The sequence below is a fragment of the Gopherus evgoodei genome, chromosome 2, assembly GCF_007399415.2.
Source record: "Gopherus evgoodei ecotype Sinaloan lineage chromosome 2, rGopEvg1_v1.p, whole genome shotgun sequence".
NCBI lineage: Eukaryota > Metazoa > Chordata > Testudines > Testudinidae > Gopherus > Gopherus evgoodei.
The window spans coordinates 82,305,946-82,332,575 of record NC_044323.1 but is presented as its reverse complement, the minus strand read 5'-3'; the positions used below and the strand labels follow the sequence as shown (position 1 = coordinate 82,332,575).

General features: G+C 38.7%; 1 protein-coding gene across 2 annotated transcripts in view; it reads left to right on the top strand.

Moving 5' to 3' along the window:
• KIF15 (kinesin family member 15) overlaps positions 1 to 26,630 on the top strand; it is a 63,097-nt gene that overhangs the window by 20,568 nt on the left and 15,899 nt on the right. For both annotated transcript variants that reach the window (XM_030551178.1, XM_030551179.1), the window contains exons 13-32: positions 167 to 376; positions 1,584 to 1,761; positions 2,611 to 2,752; positions 4,136 to 4,277; positions 5,119 to 5,316; positions 6,359 to 6,466; positions 7,700 to 7,805; positions 8,918 to 9,083; positions 11,314 to 11,464; positions 12,588 to 12,673; positions 13,421 to 13,496; positions 13,791 to 13,877; positions 14,851 to 14,955; positions 16,149 to 16,271; positions 19,838 to 19,984; positions 21,112 to 21,216; positions 21,540 to 21,704; positions 22,282 to 22,391; positions 24,196 to 24,268; positions 26,116 to 26,153. In XM_030551178.1, coding sequence (XP_030407038.1) covers positions 167 to 376; positions 1,584 to 1,761; positions 2,611 to 2,752; positions 4,136 to 4,277; positions 5,119 to 5,316; positions 6,359 to 6,466; positions 7,700 to 7,805; positions 8,918 to 9,083; positions 11,314 to 11,464; positions 12,588 to 12,673; positions 13,421 to 13,496; positions 13,791 to 13,877; positions 14,851 to 14,955; positions 16,149 to 16,271; positions 19,838 to 19,984; positions 21,112 to 21,216; positions 21,540 to 21,704; positions 22,282 to 22,391; positions 24,196 to 24,268; positions 26,116 to 26,153 — 2,516 coding nt within the window. The remainder of the gene's footprint in view (positions 1 to 166; positions 377 to 1,583; positions 1,762 to 2,610; positions 2,753 to 4,135; positions 4,278 to 5,118; positions 5,317 to 6,358; positions 6,467 to 7,699; positions 7,806 to 8,917; positions 9,084 to 11,313; positions 11,465 to 12,587; positions 12,674 to 13,420; positions 13,497 to 13,790; positions 13,878 to 14,850; positions 14,956 to 16,148; positions 16,272 to 19,837; positions 19,985 to 21,111; positions 21,217 to 21,539; positions 21,705 to 22,281; positions 22,392 to 24,195; positions 24,269 to 26,115; positions 26,154 to 26,630) is intronic.

Genomic DNA, 26,630 nt, shown 5'->3' with positions numbered 1-26,630 from the left:
CTTACAAAAATATGAATGGGATAATAAAATGTTTTAATTTTGTATATAAAATATTGTCATAGGTAGTATGGTATAACTTGTTTAAGTTTGTGATAAATACATCTATTTGGAGATTGCCATTGTCCTTTTTACCCCCAACTACTAAATCAGTATTTATTGTTTTAAGACTTTGTTAGAAAAAGTTGCTCAACTAGAAGATCTTTGTGGCAAAAAGGAGAAATTCATTCAGTCCAATAAAATGATAGTTAAATTCCGGGAGGACCATATAGTTCGCCTGGAGAGATTACACAGAGAAGCTCATGGTAGTTTAGTGCCCAAAGAGCAAGATGATCTCATCGATGAACTGAGGGAGGAATTGCGGACACTGAGAGAACAGGTAAATATTTTTACGTATTGTTCCATTCCAAAACAATCTGATAAACCTAATGAACAACAGAAAAAGAGAGCTTTTTTCTGTTAAAAGATTACAAAACAACTGACCTTGATACCTTTGAACCAACAGTGATCATAAGCAAAATCTACACAGTTCTCTAAACTATGAAATTACTATACTTAATGCTATTTGGTTTAAATCACTGATAGACTTCCTGATGTTAAGGAAAGCTCTTACCGCTACAGTTAGGAAACTCAGCCCTGTGTTAAAGATAGAACAGAGAGACAGACTACTTTACTAATTCTGTAGTTGAGCCTACATATTCTTGGCTAAACTGTGATCCTAATGTTTCTAGAGAAAGAAGCTCATATGTAATGATCAGGATTAAAATTATGTCCCTCCTGCAATACTACAGAATGTTTAAAAATGGAATTTACTGATTACCATATATACTTGTTCATAAGCCGAATATTTTGGGTTAAAAAAGTGATGCATCAAAGAGCGGGGGTCAGCTTATAAACGAGTCGACACCAAAATTGGATGATTTTAAACTCTATGAAATCATTGAATTGAATATTTAATACATCGTCATTTTGTTTATCTGGAGCGTCTGCAGGCATGGAGCCCCTCAGCTCCCTGTAGCTGCTATTCGCTGTTCTCAGCCAATGGGAGCTGCGGAAAGTGGTGCACTCATTGGCTGGGAACAGCAAACCGCAGCCACTGGGAGCTGAGGTGCTCCATACCTGTGGACGCTTCAGGTAAACAAAACATCCGGACCTGCCAGCGGCTTACCCTTACGGGCTGGGAGCCAAAGTTTTCCAACCCCTGAAATATAGAGTTGGCTTATGAAAGACTCGTACAGTTCTTGCTGTTTTTACTTATCCATCTCAGGGAGTCGACTTATAAATGAACGGGCTAATGAACGAGTATATGCAGGAATTCTTTGATCATTACTTACTCATCTATACGCATTTTGAGAGTAAATTCCAGTGAAGTAATAAAACCAGTTTGCCAGCTCTTTAAGAAATCTGAAAAGTCCTCTGTGGTTTAGGAAAGTCCCCTTTTCCTTTTCCTTTTTCAATTTAATGCTTGTGAAAGATGACAGATTGGCAGCCCTATATACTGACTCCTCTGTGAAACAGCCTTTTTTGTAAACTACTTTGTTTTTTTGCAACACTTCAACAAATACCTGCATGTCACATATGCATAGATGGAACAACACCCACGAATTGCTAAGTATGCCATGGAGAATCACAGCCTCAGAGAGGAGAACAAACGACTTCGTTCCTTACAATCAGTGAAAAGGGCTCAAGAACTTGATGCTCAGACCATTGCAGAACTAGAAAAAGCTTTCTTGGAGGCTTCAGCCATAGAGAAAAATAACGGAGGTAAAAATACACTATGACATATTCCTTTCATAAGCTAATACTCATTTAAAATGTAAGAATTAGTGTATTTTTGAGAAACCCTAAGTATTTTCTTTAGCATTTAAAATATTTTCAGTGGCAGTGCTTCTGGTGATCATATGAATTTGATGGTTTAACATTCTTCTTTATTAAATTAATATTTTAACATATTTTAAAATGAAAATCTTAAAATGTTGCATGAGCAATCTGTCTAAACATAATACAAAATGCACACATCTCAATGTGAAACACTTTTGCAAAACTTACATTTTAATTTTTAAACTTTTCATCAATTGAATCTACCACATGGTAATGTTAAAAACATTCTTTAAAAGTGCCCTTCAGTGCATGTGATAATACTGTGTAGTAGTTTGCAATACATATTCATTTTCTATTTCATCCTTTTTTGTGATGTCAAATTTTTTAGCAATGGCTAAACAACTGGTGTGCTGCAACCATTGTCTGTCATACTGACCAATGTTGTCTAACTGTTTACCTGTTCTTCTCCATCAATCTGAGTGTATCCATCTGTTGTCTCTCTTTTTTTTCTTTTTTTTTTTCATGTTTAGGTTGTAAGCTCTTTGGAGCAGGAACTGTCCTTCTCTTTGTTTGCACAGCACCTAACACAGTGAGATTGTGTTTCCTGCCTAGGTGTTACAGTAATACAAATTAAAAAAAAAATTACACAGTGCTTATGTTCATGTGGACTATTGTTAGTGTCCATCTGGCTTAGTCTGAGTTGCTGGATGAATTGTTCTTATTTTGTTGATAGAGCTTATGATTTTGAGTTGTTCAGGATGATATCAGAGAATATCTTTGTTTGTTTCTTAGGTCATCAATTGTATTCCAGCACTACCTCAACAGAGAGCCATTCATTGGTGTCTTTTGAAAGGTTGAAAGCACGTCTGCTGCATACTCAGAGTGAACTGGCAAGTTCAAAACAAGAATATGAAGAATTTAAAGAGCTAACCAAGTGAGAGGAAACAATGTAGAAATGTTTTAAACTAATATTCTTCTGCAAAATATATTTTTGCTAGAATATACATGTATTGATATTCTTTTACAGTCAAATTCTGGACCAGAATACAGCCCAAATTAATTTGTCTTCTAGAGAGAGCCAGAGTGAGGGGAGAAAGAGAAAACAATCCTCCCCATAGCATCAGAGTCCATTGAGCAACAGTTTACAGACATCACATTAGTCTTGTATAGTTGGAGATCCACTTACCCTGCTCCTGCTTCTTCACATTAGGATGTAGGGAGTCCCTGGAGAGCAGATCTTTATGGTATGCAGTCTCCCCAAATTCTTATCTACATAGTAGAAGTCGACTTGGCTACAAAGGGAGGGCTGAACCCATTGTGTTTTACTTTTTCATGATTTTGCCCTGAACCCCAGCAGATGCCTTCCGCAGGGCTGAAGCCCCTAGACCACCCTCCCCACTGGGCAGAAGCCTCTAGCCCCACCACCCTGCCGCAGGGCAGAAGCCCTGAACTCCCCTCGCTCCAGTCTGGTAGGTGGAGAGTGTGGGCAGGGGAGAGGCGCCATGAAGGAACTTGCATTTAAAAACCCCATATATTAAAGCTTTAATAGTTTTACCCACAAACTTAATGGTTCAGCAAATACATTGGCACCAGTTTCCACTCTGTCCTGAGCAGCAATAAACTGAGATCCTGCTCCTATTGATGCTTATGAAGTTTTGTTATTGACTCTGAGATCAGAATGGGAAGTGGATGGTGATAACACTAAACAGTTTCACAAACAATCCATGCTTGCACGAGACTCTTGACACTGCAATGGTGTGAATGATGCCAGCTATCACGCTACTGACATACAAAACTACTAAATATTACACAGTGAAGATCTTCCCAAATTTCTACTTACCTTTAATAAATTACTTTGATGTGTTAACATTCTTAAGTATTTATTTTTATCTTAACAATACTTGAAAAGAATGTTTAGAGGTTTTTATTAATCTTGTCAAGCTTCAGTTCAGGTCTCTGATTTACAAAGTTTTGGTATGGAAGATGCAATCTGCTCTTTAGAGAAAACAAGAAGCTCTGAACTCAGGTGTTGCTGGATAATGGAGGGAGTGATTTTTCCATTTTGAGGCTATGTTTAAGTGTGCATGTATTTTGTTAATTATCTGATCACAAAGCAGCTTTTTAATAGCTCTTTTAATGGGGTCCACTGATCCTAGAAATAGCATAGTCTCAAAATTGAAATATTTTGATGGCTTGGATGAAAGTGTCTGGGGTTGTCTTTCAGTATGACAGTTACACAGCACCTTACTGTCAGACTAATGATGCTAGAGTGCATGATGACTTTTGGGCTTTGTGGTGAAATCTTGTGTCTAAACAGGAAAAGGCATCTGGAAATGGAGTCAGAACTTCAATCCCTTCAGAAAGCAAACCAGCATCTTGAAAATATTTTGGAGGCAACCAAGGCACACAAACGTCATGAAGTCTCTCAATTGAATAAAATGCACAGAGAAACTATTAAGGTACAGGAATCTGTTAGAGAGGTGGTAAATACAGCAGTATATAGTTACATCTGAGTTGGATGAAACAAAACATTTCTTTAGTAAAAATCAGAGTATAAGATATTTTTCCTGACAAGTTTTTCAGTATACGAGCTCACTATATGATTAAAGTGATATCTTCATTTCTGTCTTTTGTTCTGAAATACTTCCTGATGCACTACTGCTTGTAACTGAGTTGCAAATCAGAAAAAACATGCAGTTGTGTGGAATATAATTGACCAGCTTTGACCGTTTTACTTTATCCTGTACTTCGTTTATAGAATTATGAAATATGTTACACTATAATTAAGGCTACGATTTTGTCACGGAAGTCATGAATTCTGTGACTTCCAAAGACCTCCGTGACTTCAGGTGGCTGGAAGCTGCAGGGTCCCACGACCACCCGCAGTGATCAGGAGCTTTGGGGTACCCCGCCATCTGAGGCCCGCAGATCTCCCTAGTGGCGAGGGGGACTCCACAGCACCTCCCTGCCACAGGTGCCAGGCAGACCCTACAGCTTCCAGCCACTACAGGCAGAAGGGGACCCCAAAGGTCCGAGTTGTGGGGTGGAGGAGGACCCTGGAGCTTCAAGCCCCCAGAGCTCCCAGCTGGCCCCCGTAGCTGCCCAGTGACTCTCCATTTTGTCATGGATATTTTTAATAAAAGTCAAGGACAGGTCACGAGCAATAAAGAAAAATTAATGGAAGCCTGTGACCTGTCCATGACTTTTACTAAAAATATCTGTGACAAAATCTTAGCCTTAACTATAATCTGTGGCTATTTTATATTTAAACTAATGCTTACTTCATAATTTCTGCAACAGAGTATGACTACTCCAACAAAGGCTTACCAACTAAGGTCTCGTCTTGTGCCACGAATAAGCCCAGAAATCTTTGTCTGTGATTCCATGGATATTCAGAGTTCACGGGAAGTGAGGGATAATATTTTCAATGAGCCAGTTCCTCCAGAGATGAATGAACAAGCTTATGAGGCCATTGCTGAGGAGCTCAGAATGGTGCAGGTAAATCTTCAGAATAAGAGTGGAAGTGCATATGTAATTGGGTTTTTTTTGTTTTTGTTTGTTTTACAAAAGCATGTTTTGATAGTCCATTGAGAAATATCATTTTTTCACCAAAAATAACTTTTGTTTTAATGTAACAATTCACTTATAAAACCAAAGTAAATGTTTAATAAATATTTTAGTAATTTATTGTGATGTGTAGTAGCATGCTATGCTGTACTTATGCACCTTTTTAGCATTTCCAGTGTAAATGCCACTAAGAGTTGGGTATTTTAATTCAAACTTGTTATGCATTTTCTCTGTTTACATATTATTCATTTATATTTTGTGAGAAGTCTTAGTTTAGCAGAAATGACATGCTCCAGGGCATTTAAACCTCAATACTCAAACCAAACTGTTCAATCACAGGGAGACTCAGGCAGAAGGGCCACCATCATTCAAAACTGTGGCTTATTTCAAAGCTAGAAGAAACTGCATTATTTGAGAACCTGTTTAAAAACTGTGTAAAACCTCAGTCCTTTTATCCTTCTTTTAAATTTCCTGAAAAGAGATGCTTTTGCCATAGAAGAGAAAAGCAAAGTGTCTGAGATAATGTGGCTCTCATTTTCATTAATATGAAAACTTTTATATAATAGAACTCCTTGCTGAACTGCCCTCAAACATTTCATATATCTCACAGATCTTCCTAGAAATCTAGTCCATTTTTGTCTATTCTGAAGAGCAATTTGATGGATCAGGCCCCTCCATTTAAACTTATACACACATACTTAAAGTTAAGAATGTGCATGTTTTCAGGATTGGGTCCCATGTTTGTATTTTGCTTTGAGGGATTTCCCAGAGATCTGGAAGTTCACTGGGAGTAAGGGATATCCCTGTGGTACTGATAAACCAATAGTTATCTCTCTGACTGTCCTTGCTTCGCCATAAAGACTTAAAATAGTCAAGATTTTTGTATTTGGCGTACACAGCCGGTCTGACCATATGACATATGAAAATAACTGAAAGAAAAGCTTTCTAGTTATGCATGTCTGCCATGTTACAGGAACAACTGAGCACTCTTCAGATCAAGCTAGATGAGGAAGAAAGTAAGAACATAAAACTTCAGCAACATATTGATAAACTGGAGCATCATTCTGCACAAATGCAGGAGGTGAGGTAGCTGTGTGAATGATTTTTGTGAGAGAGTACGTATCAATCACATTTTGCATCTATTTTTTGGCCCCTCTTTAGTGAATTACTTGGATTTTTAAGAGGCAAAACTGCTAAAATTATAACACCAAAACTGAGCAGAAAGACCAGCTAGACAACAGCCAGCATCAGTGCTTTCTAAAACTTATTTTGAACTATTTAAATCTGTTTGATCATAGACGAAATGTATAAATGATGAGGCACCCAAGATATCTACTGGTGGTGTTTTTTGCCCAATTTCATGTGTGGTAAATTATCAGTTGTCACAAAAAATATTTTCCCTAAAATTTTGCAGTGCTAAAAATACTCCTAGTTCTATCTGTGAATGAACAAAGTTGTCATTACTATATAAAGCTTACAGGTCCTCTTTCTTTATTTTTCTATTTGTGGATCTACCCAGCCTAACTAACCAAAACTAAAACAGTTGTGTAGAATATTTTTCTGAAATATATGCACAATGCACTATGTAACACATACCATAGAGCATCCCCATCTGTGACCTTGAGTTAAGTCACTTAATCCCTTCAGCCCCCTTACCTCCCTAAAGTGGTTATCTATATCATTAAGGGTTTGGGAAGATTGTAAAGTTGATTGAAGACAAAATATGCAATTTAGGTGTGAGGAATTATTCCACTGAGTTATACAATTCACTTTTGTTGATAGGCAGAGCTTATAAATGGTGATCTCACAGTAAAATTAAGGAATAGATTTTAGGGTAATGCCATAACATGCTCTCTTTGTGGTATAGTGGGAGTTGTAATGGAAGGGTAGAAAAGATGAGTCTGGCAAAGGGAAGATGAGATTGACAGAGAAGAGCATCAGTCTTCCCCCCTGCTTCCACTACTTCAGCTCAGGAGCAGATATGAAGTTCTAAATTGTCAGGTGACGGGTACTTAAAGTGAGGCTGATAGATCCTTTTTTATCTCAATTTGCTTCCTCAGTTACCTCAATAGTTCTTGCTCTATGGACTTCCAATTTACTAAGCTATTCACAACCATAACACACTTGAATGTTCAGGACTCATGCGTTTGGTTTGATTATAAATATCCAAAATTACTCTCTCAGCATACAGAGAAATGCATCTTACATAGAGCTGGAAAATACACAACACATAAAAATACTTCTATTATTTCAGCTATGATTTATACATTCCTATACTCCCCTTCCATTTTTAAATTTTATTTCTCTTCTAAAGCTATTCTCATCAGAAAGAAGTGACTGGAATAAAGAACAGCAGGAGCTCCTTGGACAGATAACATTTCTCAAAACACAACTTCAAGACACTCAGAGCAAGACTGATAGTAAGTCTGTGTAGCACTGAAATGCTGTGTGAATTTCTCAAGAGGTTTCATGTTTAGAAGCTACTATGACAAATGCTGAATAATTGCTTTGGTTGGGTAATGAGATATATATAATTCTGTCCTAACTTTTCCTGTCCAGTCTTGATCAACCTGCATAGTTGTTCATAGAGTTTAAGGTAAGAAAAGGCCACCAGATCTACTCTGACTTCCTCTATATCACAGGATCTCCAGTTATAGACAATGGAATGAGATTATTCATCCTAAGTGAATATGGAATATTGTTTTAGAAGGTTAAAATAATTAAAAATAATAATAAAAAGGAAGAAGGCGCGCGATCATTCTACCAAGCTGCAGTCCCAGATTCAGGAGCAACTTTTAACCTTCATGCTTATTTGTTCCCTTCTATCATTTTAAGGTTTTAAAAATTGTCTTCACTTGTCTTAACTCCCACTGGTGTCAATCTACTAGAATGCCTGCATTATATTCTGAGGGCATAGCCATAGCATACCTATGTATTTTTGACATTTCAGTTAGATTGGTTAGACAACTAGAAATATAGTAATGTTTGAACTCATTTTCCTGATATAGCTAATATAGAAGCAGTTGGACTTTTCTTTTTCCATACTACACCATACTTCTCATACATGATTAGCTTAGAATATTTGAAACTCACGAGTGTAGTTAACAGGTAAAGATACTGAAGATGACTTTTTAAAATACAAAATACAACTTAAACAACTTAACACTTAAACAATAAGCAAGTTCTAAATCTACCCTCAAGATTACACTGCCAATAAAATTAAATTGGGTTAGCATGCATTTAGTTTACAATTCTGACTTACAATTACCTATCCCCCTGCCCCCCAGCATCTTTTTGATTCTGTGTACACTTTTTCTACAAGTCAGTACTTCACTGACCCTTCTTTGCCTCCTTTTTTCTCTTTAACTTTTTTCCCCCCAGTTTTTTGAGGAAATGACCATTTTTACTGAGAGTTTTGTGTGTAGTTTTTAACTTTCACATAAGATTTTTATAACATCCCTGATTTTGCATCTGCAAGTGAGCAGTTTTATAAATTAACAAAACTTTATACATTTCTGCATGTTTTTGACAGTATTAAAAAGTGAAGTCCATGACTTACGCATTGTCCTGCAGTCTGCAGACAAGGAGCTGTCTGTTGTAAAGATGGAGTATAACACCTTCAGAGAAAAACAAGAGAAGGAAATGAGTCAACTGTCTATGAGACATATGGATGTACAACTCCAACTGGATAAGGTTAGGTATGTGGTCAGCTCCTTCTTAGTGGAAGTTTCTAAGCCTTCCACATGAGAGTGCATCCAGATTCTTAATTCTGTGCTAACTTTCACTGTAAATAATCATTCCTATAAAGCAGAGCTCAAGTTAACCACTGTATTTTGGTACACACACACACACACACACACACACACACACACACACACACACACACACACACACACACACACACACACACACACACACACACACACACACACACACACACACACACACTGCTTTTACAGGCTTAACTATTTCCTGTATATTTAGGAGATGATAGGGAAAAAAGGTGGTGAAATTAAGAGACTACAGAAAACCCCCCTTAATTTCAACATTTGTGCCCATAGCATTTTTTCATTGCCGTAAAATCTCAGAGTTACGGCACCTTAGGAGTGGAGGTTGTCTGTAACTCTGAACAAAGTGCAGTTCAGGCTCAGCAGCTGACACTCCAGGCCAAACTTCAGAAGCAGCTGAGCTCCCTACTCAGTGCTGGCATGAATCTGCAAGCTTGTCGTGTGTGTGTGTGTGTGTGTGTGAGAGAGAGAGAGAGAAAGAAAAAACAGTGTGTCCTCCTCCCAGCCCAAGGGTGTGTGTGTAAAAACAGCATATCCTCCTTCCAGTGGAGGTGAGGAGTGGCAAGGGTGAAAGCGCAAACCCCAGCACTGCTCCTGCTCAGCCGGCTCCAACTGCCTTGGGCTGAGAGCCGCAGTGTCTTGCTGTAAGTGGCTGCCCCTCGTGGGGGAGGAGTGGGGACAGGCAGCACAAATGTGCCTACCTTAAAGATGCAACACAGGCACAGTACAGTGTTGCTTTTTTTTGTCTGGTGCTGCCTTATTATTTACTTCCAGTTTCACATGGTGTCCCATTGACCGGTCAGTCCATAACTCTGGTGTTTGTATCTTTGAGGTTCTACTGTAAATGTGATTTTTTTTAATTTATTTTTTTCCCCCAGTAAGTGTTCTGACCTCCCTTAAGTAGACTAAATTTGCTGAGGAAGCCTGTTTGTTTCTTTTTTTCAATTCTTTTATGCTAAAATTAAAAGCCTCACTCTAGTTTGCCCATGATGTCACTGTTTCACATTGTGTGCATCGAAAAATCCATATAACTAAAATGAAAACATACATTTAAAATCAGTTTGTTCAAAAGTTGGCAATTCAGGATTGAAAATCTTTCTGTACTACATGCTGTAATTGACATTAAGTGCTATTTGGAGCAGGAAACTGGTAAGATTTTATTTATCATTCAATAGCAAGTGATATTAAACAGGCCCATTTGCACTAAAGTGACACAATTTCAATGCATGGGAAATCTTTTCCATTAAACAAGATAAGTGGTCTTGACTGCATTATTGCATCCTATTGGGATTACATCTTATGTGGCATGTGACATCTTCTACACAATATATTGAAGACCGAGAACCATGCATCAAAACTGATGACATGGTTTCACTGTTGCCCCTAATTAAATATTAAGAGACTGACCCTTTTAGAGGTGCTCTAGTAAATACCAATCTACCAGCTCTGTATTTTTTTTTTGTTTCATAACCTTTGTCAGCAGGTGCATAGCCCCTCTAACTTTTTACTTTTAACCTAAAGTATTAAGTGACCTAAATATTCCTCAAGCCAACAGTTTAAAAGAAAACAAATCAAGCTATACAATATGCAGAAAGCTCTTGTGAGACAAATAACCTGTACATGGGTAAGAGAGAATGTAACTGAATAAACGTGTGAATATGTTAATCACTACCATCAGCAGATAAACAATGACTGATGGTGACTGAAGTATCACTTAAAACCTTGAAGGGTGTAAATCTTGGCTCTTTTTAGAGGAAAGCAACAGTGGCTGTATATCCAAAACATCACAGCCTCTCTCCCACCATCTCCACCAATGCCCCTTAAAACCAGGGATTTGGAGCAATCAAATTTTTGAATTGCTCCGCTCCAGCTCCAGGCAAAAACCTACTGGTTCACACACCAGCTCTGGGCTCCACTCTAAAGCCCTGTTTAAAACACTTGAAGTGTCACTTAATATTTTGGGAATTGTGATTAAAAAGTAACATAACCAAAGCCTGTAAGTCTTGATATGACATCCATTTCTTATAAAACAAGACTGCATTCTGTGGATTATTTATAGCTTTTAAAATATAATTGAGTTATTTTTATTGTCCTGTACAAATTCTTGTTTACTAATAATGTCAAAAAAAATTTTATGAAGGCTAGAACATGAAAAGATTCTTGAAGGAAAAACAAGTCTGCAGGATGACTATGACAATTTACAGGAAGTAATGAAGTTTGAAACTGATCAGCTGAAGCAGCAGCTTGAAGACAACAAACAAGAAAGCGAAGCACTGAAAACCGAGCTTCATGTAAGAAAGCCAAAGCTGTTACACAGTATAATTGCGCTTCTCATTTAATCAAATTATGTAACTCATCTCATTAAAATGACATTACCAATGTTAGGCCAAAAAAGTTCACTATTTTGATAGTGGTCCTATCTGAAGGTGTTACTTCAGAAGTTTATTTAATTTTCCAGCTGACTCTTGAAACCATTGGTTATAAGACACATCCAGTCACCTTCTGCTAAAGTTCTGTTGTCTACCAAAGAAATCATTATCATTTGACAGGGCTTGATTAAGATGGGCTAGTTGGTAAAGAAACTGGGCATTGCTTTTGAGATTAATATTGGGAGGAATACCCTGGAGGGTTCACATTTCAATTCTGGCTAAAAGTGGCATCTCTGAAATATTTGAAAGTTGGTGCTTTTATACATTGGCAATAATGGTCTTGTCATAGCGATTTATTACTTCTTGGCCTTAGATCACTGTCCTGCTGGTTAATTGCTGCTTTCCTTGAAAACCTTTCACAGACTTCAGTGATTGCAGAACACAGCAACAAGGGTGCTCAAGGGCTTTTGTAAATGCTTTTGCCTCCTTTCTGTGTTGTATGCTGGCTACCTGATCAGCATACTTGTTTCAAGGTCTCTTGTTTGGCATTTAAAGAAATAACTGACAGACTGGAAACTAGAAATTCCTTTTTAAAAATAACTATAGTATTACTACTGAAAAAATTAAAATCTAAATTGAAAATTGTGTTAATTTGTGCCCCTTAAGTCTTAAATAATTTAGGATCCTATCTAACCATAGGACTGCTATCTCTCATAATGACAACTGAGGTGTTTGGCACTAGAACTGCTGACTTGTCAGCATGCACTAGAGTTTACCTTTAGAATTATTCAGGGCCAGGTTCAAGAACTCTTTTTTTCTATTTTGTGTATGCTTTGTGTAGCATTTTGAGAGTTGTTTTATTTTTTCTTCCTCCTTTCTAATCTTTTGGTTTTAAATTATTTTTTTAGAAATACTCTGTGTGTGTATATATGTATGTATATATATGTTGGTACCAAATATCCAAAGGCCTCTTAACAGAAGAGAGTTTGAAATATTTTTGTCAATATACTTCAAACAGAATGTTATAAAAAATTGTGTGTTTTAGAATCTTTTGGAACTTTTGGAAACTGAAAAAGGACGTAATCAAAAACTAACAATGCAATTACAAGAAGACAAAGAACATAATTCAAAGTGAGTATTGTTGTTGGTTTGATTTACAGTTGAAGTCAATGGTTTCATCCTATGCTAAGTTTCATTTTTTTGTAGTTCTTGCCATAAAATACATTTTTTTTTCCAAAAATAAAAATGCAAACCTTCTAAATGCATTGTTGTGGAAAATATTCACCTCTGAGTTAACTACCAGGAATGAATTTGGCCCAAAGACTGGTGAGTTCTTTAAACCTCTGAAATCACTATGCATGATGTATCTTTTCATATATTTTGTAATTGCCATTATCTATTTCTTAATATAAAGATAAAAATGTTTTAGTATCTAAGATATCTGTTCTCTTTCTAAAAAGAGAAAACAATAAGAAACCAATGAGGCAACAATAACACCTTCAGTTCACCTAAAAACACCCATTCAGAAAAGCCTGTTAGAGATTTTTATCCCCAGGCAGTATAGAGATGATTACTTGATGAATTTTTAGTCATGTCTTTACCCACTAAAGACAGCACTACTTTTTTTTAAATTATTTTTAATGAACAGTTTCATTATAAAAATGTTCTTTTGTATGTGAAAGGTCTAGCATCAGCTGCAATGCATGGCTGCAAGCTGGACCATTAGTTTTTTGAATAACAGTAAACAGTTGGTAGTGAAAGAACCTTTAGAACTAAATGGGACCCAAGGCCAACCTACATAGTTTGTTCCTTCTTCAAGCTGTCTTTTCTTATTTTTTGATTAAGTCTCTTACAAGAAGAATATTCCTTCTCTTCTAGAGAACTCTTGAAAGTACTTGAAAATGTACAGCTGGAAAAACGGTCCTCTGAAATGGTGACACGATGTGAGCAGCAGGTATAAAAGCACATTTTGACAATCGAAAACTGGGTTTTCTTGGATTTCCTGTATATTAATGGCAATAGAACTTTTATTAAACTGTTTAAAGTTTAATAGCAAAACCAATTCAGTGCTTTCAAGTCTCAGGAATCACAGTTGCTTTTTAACTACTATGATACGTTTCTAGGCCCTCCGGCATATTAAGCGGCACAGCTGTCTCTCTTGCATTATTCCTAGTGTTGAGGTTTATACTAAATGTACACAAGAGATAAGTGAGGGCTTTTTCCATAACTAAAATAAAGTTTCTTCCAGGAAGCAAAGTTGCAGAAATTAGAACAGACTCTGGCTGCTGCCGAAGAGGTTATTGCTTCTCTGGAGAAGACTAACACTGCTGACAAGGTAGCTACTTTTTATTGTTGGTTCACAAGTTCTGAAAGAAATTGACTTATTTGCAGCAGAGCTGGAAGCCAATCCCTTCCTAACTGTGATAATAGGTGAAAAAAACTCTCATACATCTGACACAGGGTCTCCAAGACAGGTGGGAAAAGAAGGCTGGCACAGTACCAGAGAAAACAGGGTGGAAATATAAGGGGACAGCTGGAGAGGGAAGACAAACGGGAGTTGTGCTGTCTTCTGGACAAAACAGCTAACACAAGGTCATGAACGTATAACCTGTTGATTGATAGGGAGTTTCCAGTCAGGCTCATCTGCTGAGGAATTGGAATTAGAAACCATAGGAATGACACAGTAAGAATCTCACTGTAATTGTTGTTGTCAGTAAAATCAATCCATGTTTCATTTAAGATAGTTATACCAGTTTTCTGAAAGCTCCTTTGGTGAATAACTTTTTTATCGTTGAGTATAACATACATTTAAGAAATTATATGGGAACTCATTGTTATGGATGGTCAATCAATTCCTGACTTGCTCTGTTTTTATAACAAAGGAAAAACTTGGGAAGATTGGGTGGGATTGGAGGGAACTGACACATAAATCCACAGTCTAGTAGTAGTTTCTTGAAGATGACTCGCTCCGTTAAGTTTCCGCCTGCTTCTTACAGCAACATTCATAACCTTCTACCAGAAGAGGATCAGAGTGGGACTAAACAGTTTGTACAACAAAATTAGTCTTTTTCCTTTTAATCTTGGAATAGTAAATAAGCGCTTTAACATTTTATATGAAACCTTAGGGTAAAGAGAGGTGTTTTTTAACCTCAAAAATTGTACTGTTCCTTCACACTCTAATCAAAGTAATTTAAAAAACCACTCAAAATATTTTCTTGGTTCAAAGTGAAATATGGGCTAAGCAAAAATTATTTAAATAGTGACAAAGTCCAGTGAAATTGGGGTTCAACATTTTTCTTCTTTTGCAGGAGGTTGTATCTGACTTGATGAGCCAAATCCAGGAGCTTAGGACATCTATTAGTCACAAGACAGAATCCATTGATGGACTGACAAGAGAGCTGGAGGACATAAATGTATGTTCCATTTTTGAAAAGATGTGGGGCAATGTTGAGTATCACAAAAATGGAATGAAATGCCAGGCTGAACACTTTCAATTACATATTTTATCATAAATGTGGAACAGCGTAATTTGCTGTAGGATGAGTTTCTTGTATTCTTCTGAGCAGTTTACTCCTAGTGTGGTCTTGGAAACTGAACTTTTTCCGCATGGTGAGTAGACAGACGTTTATCTTACCGACCTCCTCAGTTCCTGTGAACTTCAATCAGCTGACACATTCATGTTTAATTTTGTTGAGAAATTGGTGGTTTGAGAGATCAGTAAATGAAGCCAAAGTCACTGAATTCATTTGTAGGAAAGAAACTGTAGTTACGAGACAACTCCTAGGTTCCAGTCTTGCAAGCACCCATGACATCATAACTTTATTATAAGAATCTTATTTGCTTGCATAAGTACTTGCCGGAGATGGGCCCTTACTTATTAAATCGTGCTTTCTCACTGAAGCTGTGAGACTTCTTTGTCATCTTCTTTAGTGTGCCTTTTTTTAACAGAAGTCTTGCAATCTTTTATACTTCGTTTTATTGCAAACTGATATAGCAACGCATGCAGTATTTTACATGTACTGTGAACCCAAAAGGACCCAGCATAGAAATGAACATACAACTTCAGAATATGAACTATAATTTTTCTGTGTACATATTACATCAGGTACACCCAACATACACACTTATCCAATGGGAAATAGTTCTCTGTTTCATTGCAGCCTTCATGGAAGATCTCAAAGTACTTTCCAAACACATTTACTCACAACACCCTTATGAGGTAGGTTAGCATCATACCTGTTTTACAAATACTAGAGGTAGAGCCTTTGACTGACCCATGGTCGCACAGCATATTAACAGAACTAGGAAAGGGGAACAAGGCATGACTATCACTAATAGATATGATCTTAAAATAGTCAGATGACATTGAATTTAATCTCAGTTTTAGTTCTGATGCAAAACCTTAATGTGTGGGATTTAGCAAGCAGTAACACTTATATTCACTGGACCTTTAGTATTGTTATCTCAGACAATTCTCTAACCATGATTTTATAGTTCTGTCATCTCAAGATTCCAGGATGCAACAGCTGAGTTGCTTTTAGCAATTTTCTTAGCTATCTTGCTTGCATTGTCATAGTCCTGAAACTTAACTTTGCTGTTTTCTTAGTGGAAGTATAATTGTGCCCTGGCTGCAAAAGATGAAAACAAAGCGATCATAGAGGATCAGGAGAGGCAGATTGAGAAGTTGAGAGAAACCTTGGAGAGAAAAGAGGCAGCTGATAAAGTTAATGTAAGAGTGCTAACATCAGTACCATATTATGATTTTCTGCTACAGATGAGTTGGATGTATTCGTTTTTTTGTTTTAAGCATTTACATGGAATTTAACCTCACTTGGGTACAAAATATCATTGGTTGGAAAGAAAGGTACAAATGTTTGAGAGTGGAACACCTGGCAAACACCATCAAATTGTTTCAATATTTTCTTAAATATTTAATAAGGTGTTTTGTTTTGTTTTTAATCCTATACCAAAGGCTTGATCCAGCTCTTATAAGAGCTAGTAAGAGTCATTCAACTGAGTTTAAAGGGAATTGTTTCGGGTCCTTAAAGTATAATTGACTAAAAATGATAAAAGAATATTGCGTTTAACAGTCTTTTTTTTTCTGTATTGCTATGTTTAAAAGTTCTCCTTTACCCATAATTTTAACCAGAAGCTCCACCCGCTGGAGTAAAATTTAACATGCATAGTTAGTTTGACTAAGGCTTTATCTTTTCCATTTTAATTGTTTTATTTTTATATTCTGTATCCAGTCTCTCACTGCCATACCCATTTTTTTTCTGTAGAGCATGTCCTATAGCTAACAGAGGAAGGTGCTCAGGTTTGACTTAAGTCTTCATAAAATAGTCTGTTTGGACTACATATACTCCTGTGGGAATTCTTCACCAAAAAAATAAAAAAATCTGCACACAATATTTTAAAATTATGCAAAATTCTGAAAGCTTTATTTGTTAGTAAATAAATGCAGAGGCTCCAGCATGGAAGTGGGAGCACGGGCCACTGGCTATATGAAGGTGGGAGATCACCCTTCAGCCTCCCCACCACTCACCCTTGGGACATGGACTCAGTGGTGAAGCTGCACCCAACTCTGACACAGCACAAGGCCTGGGCCTGCCCCAGAAACACCTTGGGCCCTGCCCCTCTGTACCAGGTGTGGGGCAGGCAGGATCCAAGTGTGGAGTGGATCCAAGTGTGGGGTGAGAGGATTTTGTGTGGGACAATCTGGGTGCAGTCAGTTCAGTGGGGGGTCTAGGTATGGGGGATCTGGATGTACAGAGGTTCATTGGTGGGGGATTGCAGGTTCATGGGCAATGGAACTCTGCGGGGGCTTCCAGGTGAAGGTAGTTGGGGCTCAGAAAGGGGTGCTGAGAGAGTGGGGGGTCTGGACGCGGGGGTTCAGGAGGGTGCAGGGGTGTGGGGCTTATCAGGGTGAGGGTTTGTGGGGTGGGGTTCAGGTATGAAGAGTTTGGGAGGTTTTGGTTGTACAGTGTGAGGCTTGGTGGAGGTGTCTGCATATGGGAGGTCCAGATGCACGGGGGTTGGGTGGATGGGGAGCAGTTCCCCTGTACTGTGACCCCTCCTCCTGCAGCTGAGGAGTGATGGGGCAGATTTCTGGGGGTGGGTCTGACATAGCCCCAGCCGCTCCTTGCAGGGGAAGAGGAAGTTCCTTCCTCTCCTGCCTCCAGTTCAGCTGGGACTAGCAGCCGATCCTGGCTCAGGGTAGGAGCCACTGGCTGGGATGTCCTCAGCCTTGCAGTGATCAACTTTTTCCACCGGCTGCTCTGGGTGCTTGAAATGATGTACCTGTGCTGCTAGGGAGTGGTGCATGGCTGCTCTTGCAGGTTCCTTTTGCTTCCCTGTCAGCCATTTTTCTGCAGGGAAGCAAAGAAATCTGCAGGGGACATGAATTCTGCGCACACACAGTAGCGCAGAATTCCTCCAGGAGTATACATAGTACCTCTATTCTGCAACTTAGCGTTATTCCTGCATCTACCAGAACAAACTGTTCACCTCCCAAACTTCCCTTTCTCTGCAAATAGATCTACTACATGAGGGATCTAGGGAATAGTATAAGATTGCAGACTTCGCTTTAGAACTAACTAATTTGGGGTCTATATTACCGTGTCTTTGTGAGGTGAAAGCCAGAACTGAATTGCTTACAAAACTGCAGTCGGTCAAGGTACTTAATCAGGCTCCAACTCGGGTATCTGTAGGGTAATACGAACCGTAATTGTAAGGCAACAGGAAAAAAACACTGAACTTTCTAACTTACTTCTGAAACTATGCAATATTTGGGTAAGTATAACTGGAAAACATGATTGTTTTAGCTTAAATTACACCCCAACATAGTTGTAATTATAGGGCTGCAGATTTGTCACAGCACTTTTTTTTAATCAAAAATCATGATGTAGTCATGGTAATTTCAAAGCCACAGGTTACTAAAAAATTTACCTTGACTTCTCCCTGATTGATTTTTTTTTTTTTTAAATTTAAAAAAATAAATTGTGTAACAAATGAAGTTCAGCGTTACCTCCGAGGCAAGTTTTGTCATCGTCCTCAGACCCAGAGCACAACAAGATGGGAGATTCCCCTTCTCCCTTGGCTGGCTCTGAGGGGAAACCCAGCAGCCACCATTTCCTGCCTTATTGGATGTGCCCTAGAAAGCAGTGCTTGCGGCCACACAGCCAGAAACCTACTACCTGCACAGGAGATAATGGGGTGGGATACTCACATCTCTGCCCAACTGAGGAAGCCCCTGCTCAAGTACAAATGCAGAAGTCTGGGAGGAGAGGCCCTGGGACCTCTTTGAGCCCCGCAGCATTGAGAAGAGAGGCTGCAGTCCAGATTCCAGGTCTTCTATGATGAACAAGGGCACTGGGACCTGGAGGGTGGCATGGTACCTCTCAATGTGCTCTCAGGGCTGCGCCCTGGCAGTCAGGGCTCAGGCTTGGCATGTCTTCCTTTCCCAGCTGGGACCTCTTCTCCATCCCATCTCCCAGAAGGGGCCAGGACCTCTTCTTTCGCTCACTATCACCCCGGTGGTGGGCCCAAGTGGGGAACACTTGTTAGGGTCAGTGAAGAGGGAGACAGGATCCTGGGACGGGGCAGGGGGACACAGGCTGAAAGCACTAGGCCTGGGGGTTGAGAGAAACCTGCCCTGCACTCACATGGAGGCAACAGCAGCAGCTGGCTGAGCCTAGCTGTCTGCTCCGGGCATAGTGTCCTGGGTAGGTTAACCTGAGTGGTACTGTGACCCAATCCGCCAGGGCACAGTGCCTAGAGTGGTGGGGGGCTGCCCAACCCTGCGGATAAATGTGGGGAGAGCTTATTTTCCAAACCCCTCCCCTCTGCATTGGGCTGGCAACACACCCACTTAGAGCCTTCCTGTAGTAAGTCACACACACAGACAGAGGAGTCATGGCCAAACTGAGAAAACATGGTATCAATGACTTTTTCTGCACCATGACAAACCTGCAGCTCTACTTATAATGGAAAACATGGACTAATAATTTAACTGTAACTTTAAAATATCCTAAGGTACCTTTGAAAACTTTGTTACAAAATTTTGCTCTGGGGCTAAGATACTGCATATCAAGAATAGCCAAAATAAGAAGTTTACCTTTAGGGATGAATATTTACTTTAGTTCTGACTTTATTTAAACAAAAAAAAGGTAGAGGGAAAGGGACCCTTGTAATTATTAAACCATTACTGTACACCACTTTACTCCTCCAAAGCAGGTATTTTATTTTTATTTATTTCACTTTTTCTACTTTTGTTTGCCCATTTAAATAAAACAGATAGAACTACTGTATGAAGACCTGAACCATACCACTGAGCAGCTAAGCAAGTTAACAGAGGCTTCTAAAAAACATGCAGTATTGCTTCACTGTGCACAAGAAGACTTAGTAAAGAAAGAAGCTTTAATTCAGGAACTTAAAGAACAGGTAAAATTTAGGACGTTCCTCCTAAAGAGTCAGCTATTCGTTTTTTTGAGAGACTTACATCATACATTGCAACCTACACACACCTCCTTAATTGGTTGCTTTTTGTTGACAATATATTTCTCACTGCATTGGACAGTGATAAATTAAAGGATTTTGAACAAAGGTCTGGATAAGCTTTACAACCTTGCTAATGGGGAGTCCCAAGCTAGCACAAGGGTTAATTCTGAAGGCTTTGATTTTACATGAGAGTGGAAATAAAGACACGACAACTTGAGGTCTGAACAATACAAAACTGGGTTTTCTTTTTCCTCTTTGTCATATGTGGTGGTTTTTGTGGATAACCAATGAACGGTGTAAATGATACAAAGTAAGAGGGTGATTTGAAGTCACCCCAAATATCTTTTGGAGCACAAATATCCACCTACCTTAGGGTACATCTATCCTGCATGCTCCTTACAGGAGTGTGTAGAGTACGTGCACTGCACATTTCCCTAACACGAGTATAAGTAGTAATGTAGATAGTGAGGCATTGTTTAGGTGAGTAAAGAGACACATAAGCACTCTCTGTGTACCTTGTATAGGTTTCCATTGGCCCAAACAGTGCTTCCCCCATCTACACTGCAATGTCCTGCTGAAGCCTTTCCCCGCCACAGGGAAAGACTCTGGCAACAGAGAGAGGCTCTGACAAGAGGATGCAGTAGGGAAAGGCTCTGGAAGCTCCCCACTGCCAGAGTGGTTCCCCACTGTCTTCCCCTGCCAGATCCTTTCACTAACACATTAACTACGCACCGCAGCTTGATTTTCATTGTGTTGTTTACGTACCCTGACTAGAGTGAGGCTGAATGCTAGCCAGAAAGAAGCAGATTAGCTGCTAATATAGTACCTTGTTTAAATGTTTTTAAATAGTGTTTGCTTGGAGAGGAACAAGGAACCAAGACCGTGGGTACAGTAAATGTGGAAGAACTGTTGATAGGATAAAACATAGTCTGAAGTCAAATATATTAAAGTACTCAGAATATATAGCGTAAACTTGCATACTTACAAACTATTAGTTTTTGCTTTAATTCTTTCAACATTCTGTGACATTTAGTGCTAACTGAATTTTAATTGATTGGGCTTTATAAAAGCTGGACAAAAAAACAGAAGAACTGGAAAAGAGGAAAAGTGACTATGAACTAAAAATGCAACAATTAGACTGTTTCGTGGACTCTGCTGCAGTAGCGCTGCCAGAGGTATAGTATTTCATTTTAATTATGTACTGTAGTTTACTTCACTGAAGAAGCAAAGCTCTGTGTGTGTGTGTGTGTGTGTGTGTGTGTGTGTGTGTGTGTGTGTGTGTGTGTGGAAAACATCTTTAGCCTGGGTACAGAAATAGTGACTGTATATTGAAAAGAGTTGTATAGTGTTTGAAATCCTATTTCTGTTTTGTAAAGTAAACAACATGATTGATGTTTGTCTCCAATTATACAGCATGAACAAGTAAAATCTTTTAATGTATGCTTATGAAGTATAGGGAAGACTCCCCCTTCTCAGTATGACTGTTTTTACTTGTCAGAGTCCAAAAACTCCCCCTAATTTTGGTGTTAATCTGGCAAAATTCCTGGAAACTCAGGAGCAGGAAATAGCAGATCGGAGAGCTTCTGCAATTACTCTGGAGCATCTTGTATCTGAATTAAATGAAGAAAGAACAGCTAAAAATGATGAAATCCTAAGGCTAAAGGTAATGTAAAATCAACAGAAAAGGTAGTTTTGAAGGTTAAAGTTAATATGAAATGTATAGACTATCCTAGTGGATTGGTGTTTGGCACTCAGCACTGCCATGCAGGAAGCCTGCTCTTGATCATCTCCTTTCCTAGGCTGGTAACATTCTAAAGAAGCAGAGCAATCAGCTGATTGAAAAAAGATAGTCTCTTGTATCACTTTGTTGCAGTCTCTGTTGCTGATCTACCAGCAACCCTGGCTTTCTGCAAAGCAAATTTTGTTCACGCTTTATTGGTATGGAATCCATAGGTGGTAGTTTGACTTCTGTATTTGGGGGAGCAGTTACAGTCAGGCCGATGGGGCTGCATGTGGAGTAGGGTGTGGGGGCTAATTCTGAGCCTGCGTGAGGCTGGCCATTTGGGGCGAAGGGGCAATGCCTGCTCCCCAAATTATGCTTGTGATAGGATCTTGACAGAGAACTTATTATGTCTTCCATTGAACAGTTTCAGAATATTTGTTCCTTCTTGTTTACTTGTAAATGAAAACAAGAATTGTGGTGTAGTGTTCAAATAACGTGTTTTTCTTGCTTGGTTTAGGGACAGTTATGTGAACTAGAAAACCTGCGCCTGGAAATTCAGATATTAACAGAAAATAATAGGAACCTACAGAGCCAGCTTGAAGAGTATCAGAGAAAAAGGAAGAGCCGGTAAAAAGCTGTCCTAATCCTTAAGTGATTATGTAAACTAAATTGTAATTCCTCGTCTTTACGGTGTGTGTAATATTATACTTGCAGTATCAGAACTAGTTAAACTAAGAAAACTCAATGAAACCTATTTTCATGGGTATGCTTTAATGGCCAGTAAATAGTATTGCCTTTGAAATAATTATTGTACTGTAATCATTTGTAAAGTTATAAAAGAAACAAGTTTATAACTCCTAGTTACCTTTTCATGCAACTTTTAACTGGGAAAAGTAATAAAATATAAACACTATCCATATTAAGAAAAATAGACAAAACTAAATACTGTCCCAGTGCCATCAATTGGAGTTTTCCCATTGACTTAAATGGAGTCAGAATTCCACATCTCATCTTTGACAGTAAGAAACATAAATTTCTATGCTTTGTGCAAAATGCAAAGATTGGTGAAAAGGCTTCAAACTGGTGCATACCCGTAGATTGTAGAAAGTATGATCTTTGTCTGAATCTGCAGGCTGCGCTCTTGCTTTTAGACTTCTTTTTTCCCTCAAAATTTTCATTTGTTCTGGTGTTTTTCTGTTTGATGAACTCCCTAGGGGGTTTACAAAATGTTTAATATGGAGTTGTTTTGAAGCATAGATCAGTGTAATATGAGATTTTGTCACTACTAATTATTAATCAATTAAGGAAAAGCTTAATGTAATAAAGGACAAGTCAGATACAAAGGTGTGGCACCTTACAACTGGATATAAGGTAGGACTTGAATCTGCCTTTCCATTAGAAAGCATTGAAAATTAGAATATTACAAAGTTTTACAGATAGGGAGCTGAGGCTCAAAGAGAAGATCAAGTACCTACTAATTTTGGGTGCCCAACATGAGACACGTGGACATGATTTTTTCAAAGTATGTAGCACTTAATATGTTCAGACCTCAGCTCCATTGACTTTAATTGCAGCTGCTAGCACTCAGCACTTCTGCAAATCAGATCACAAGGTCTCAAATCAGGCACCTAGTAAATAAGGAATATATAAGAAACTTTTTACAAGAGGTCAGTAACTTGACTAGCATCACACAGGGAGTCTGACGGGGATGAAATTCAGATTTCCAAGGCAAGATTCAATTGCTTTCCCCATGAGACAATCCTTTCTCTTCTGGTACACATCTTGCTGCCAGCCCTGCCTTTAGTATATGTAAATGTCTTCTCACAGTTTTTCTAAAATATTATCTAAAAGATAATCACAAGTGACTCATGAAAGAAAAATAAACACTTTTTTGTTTTCTGATAGTTTATCTTTTCTTCCAACTGTTTCTTGAGTGTTTTTGTTATCTTCTGTTAAACTCAAACAAGTCTCTAAATATTCTGAATAAAAATCATTTCCTCTTAATTGAGCAAGACCTTTGAGTTCTCTTAGAAAGAAGTTGTTTTCTGCAATCTATATGGAGTATCAAAATTGTGGCAGCTAAAAATGTTAATGATAAACCTCAGGGTTTCAAGTAAAGCTCTGTATTAGACACTTCTGTTCTTAAACCAACACCATATGAAACTGTTTTTTAATTAAAATGCTGATTTCACTGCCCATAGCAAAAATCTTTCTTTTGGAGAGAATGTATTTTTGGTAACTAAAACTCTTAAGAATATAAAAGTTTAAACTGCTTCCAGAACTATATTTTGTGACTATATGATAATCAGACTCTGAGCAAGCATTAAGAAAATTACAAGTTATTACTAGTTTTTTCTGGTGCAGCTCTTGTGTTATAAATGGTTCCCTTTGCACATAAGAAAGATGAATTCTCATTCTTGGACTTCTGCAGTGGTCACAAGCACTCTGACATTCAGCACTTAAAAGAGAGAGAGAAGGAAATTGCTGAAGAGAGACTATCAAAGGTATTATCTTCTTATATGATGTTCAGTTGTCTTGCTGATTGTAAGTGTTGCTGTTCATGTTTTGTTCTGTTTCGTATCGATGCAAAATTTATAATTCTCGTGAATTCTAAAGGATACTGGGCCTGATTTTAATCTATCATTGCTTTTACGCTGGTTTAACTTGATTGAATTCAACAACAGTAATGATGATTTACAGCAGAATAAGAGAGGAGAATGAGATCCACTGAGCTTGATTAACCTTCACCAGGACATAGAAGCCATGTCTACATTTACCAAGGATTGACACTGCTGCGATCGATGCAGCGGGGGCTGATTTAGCGGGTCTAGAGAAGACTCATTAAATCAATCACAGAGCGCTCTCCGGTCAACTCAGGTACTCCACCGGAATGAGAGGAGTAAAATAAGTTGATGGGAGAGCGTTGTGCATAGATCACGGCAGCATCGATGCCCGGTAAGTGTAGATATGGCCTCCATATCCCAATGTAGATGAATCAAGCTCACTGGTTCTCATTCTCCTCTCTTACTCTGCTGTAAATCATCATTACTAGGGCCCTACCAAATTCAAGATCCATTTTGGTCGGTTTCACAGTCATAGGATTTTAAAAATCATAAATTTTATTATTTCAGCTATTTAAATCTGAAATTTCACGGTGTTGTAATTGTAGAGATCATGAACCAAAAAGGAGCTGTGATAGGTGGGGTTTGCAAAGTTATTGTGGGGGGAGGGAAGAGGTTGCAGTACAGCTACCCTTACTTCTGCACTGCTGCTGGCAGTGTCACTGCCTTCAGAGCTGGACAGCTGGAGAGGAGTGGTTGTTGGCAGGGACCCTAGCTTTGAAGGCAGAGCTGCCACCAGCAGCAGTGCAGAAGTAAGGATGCTATAGTATTGCCATCCTTACTTCTATGCTGCTGTCTGCAGAGCTGGACTGTCAGTCAGCAGCCACCACTCTCCGGCCACACAACTCTGATGGCAGCAGTGCAGAAGTAAGGGTGGCGTGGTTTTGCCACCCTTCTGTGCTGCTGCTGGTGGGGTGCTGCCATTAGAGCTTGGCACCTGGTCAACAGCCATGTCTCTCTGGCCACCCAGCTCTGAAGGCAGCACAAAAGTAAGGGTGGCAATACCATGACCCCCCTGCAACTCCCTCTTGGGTCAGGACCCCCAATTTGAGAAACACTGGTCTCCCCCCTGAAATCTGTACAGTATATAGGGTAAAAGCATACGCAAGACCAGATTTCACCAGGGAGACCAGATTTCACCGTCCATGACATGTTTTTCATGGCCGTGAATTTTTCATTATTACTGTTGAACTCAATCAAGTTAAACCAGTGTAAAAGCAATGCTAGATTTGAATCAGGCCCAGTATCCTTTAGAATTCACTAGAATTATAAATTTTGCATTGATATGAAACAGAACAAAACATATAGCTGGAGTAGTGTAACTTAGGTCAACTTGCCCTGGAGTGGAGACAAGGCCGGAGTTGCAGCTTGTACCGCTTTCCTCTCCTGAAGTTTCTGTCCAAAGAAAGCAATATTAAGTTACAGCGGAGGCTGCTCATGGCATGTGCTGAATGAGCCCCGGCTATGCACTTCCCAGACAGTGCAGCCCGGTCTTACAGCTGCACTGGCTGGTTGTGGTTCATCCAGTCGGGGGATTATGTTTACATAACAGGGACACCATACCGCTTAATAGTCAGCTGTGAATGTTGGTAATATTAGTCAAGCAGTGTTACAAGATTATTTCAGTGTCAGAAAAGACTAAGAAGCTTGCTGTTAAATAATCGTATATAAATGCTGTCATAACTTCTAAATTTTACTACTGTAACGCTTCCTATTTTGAATCTTTTCAGAATAAAGCGATGGAAGAAATACTGAAAATTAGATCAGAGTAAGTTAAATATTTTTCATCACCCTGAAAATGGATCACAAAAACTGTTTTAAATACTGAAAATAATTTACTTCTTAAAAAAAAAAACATTTTCCAACTAACATTGAAGATGTGAACAAAAAAAGCTTCAAACCAGAAATCCTGTCTACCTTTTAAAATAAACATTCAGTTCATAGCATTTTTTATCAATAGGTGGCAGTAACAGTTTCTAAATTTGATACAAAGCTACTGTCTAGGTAAAATGCTCTGAAATATGCTGAAACTGCATGAGATTCTTTGAGTATGTGTCAGTGTGGTTTCCACGGTAAGGTATGCATGCACATCATGCAAGTGAGCTCAGAATCTCTTGCATAGCCAGCCATGTCGGTTGGGACCATTCATGACCTTGTGGTTCCCATGCAGGGGCATAAAGGGCAGAGTGGCCTCGAAACTCCCTCAGTTCCTTACCCACCTGTGGCAGCAAGGTGAAATCCCAAC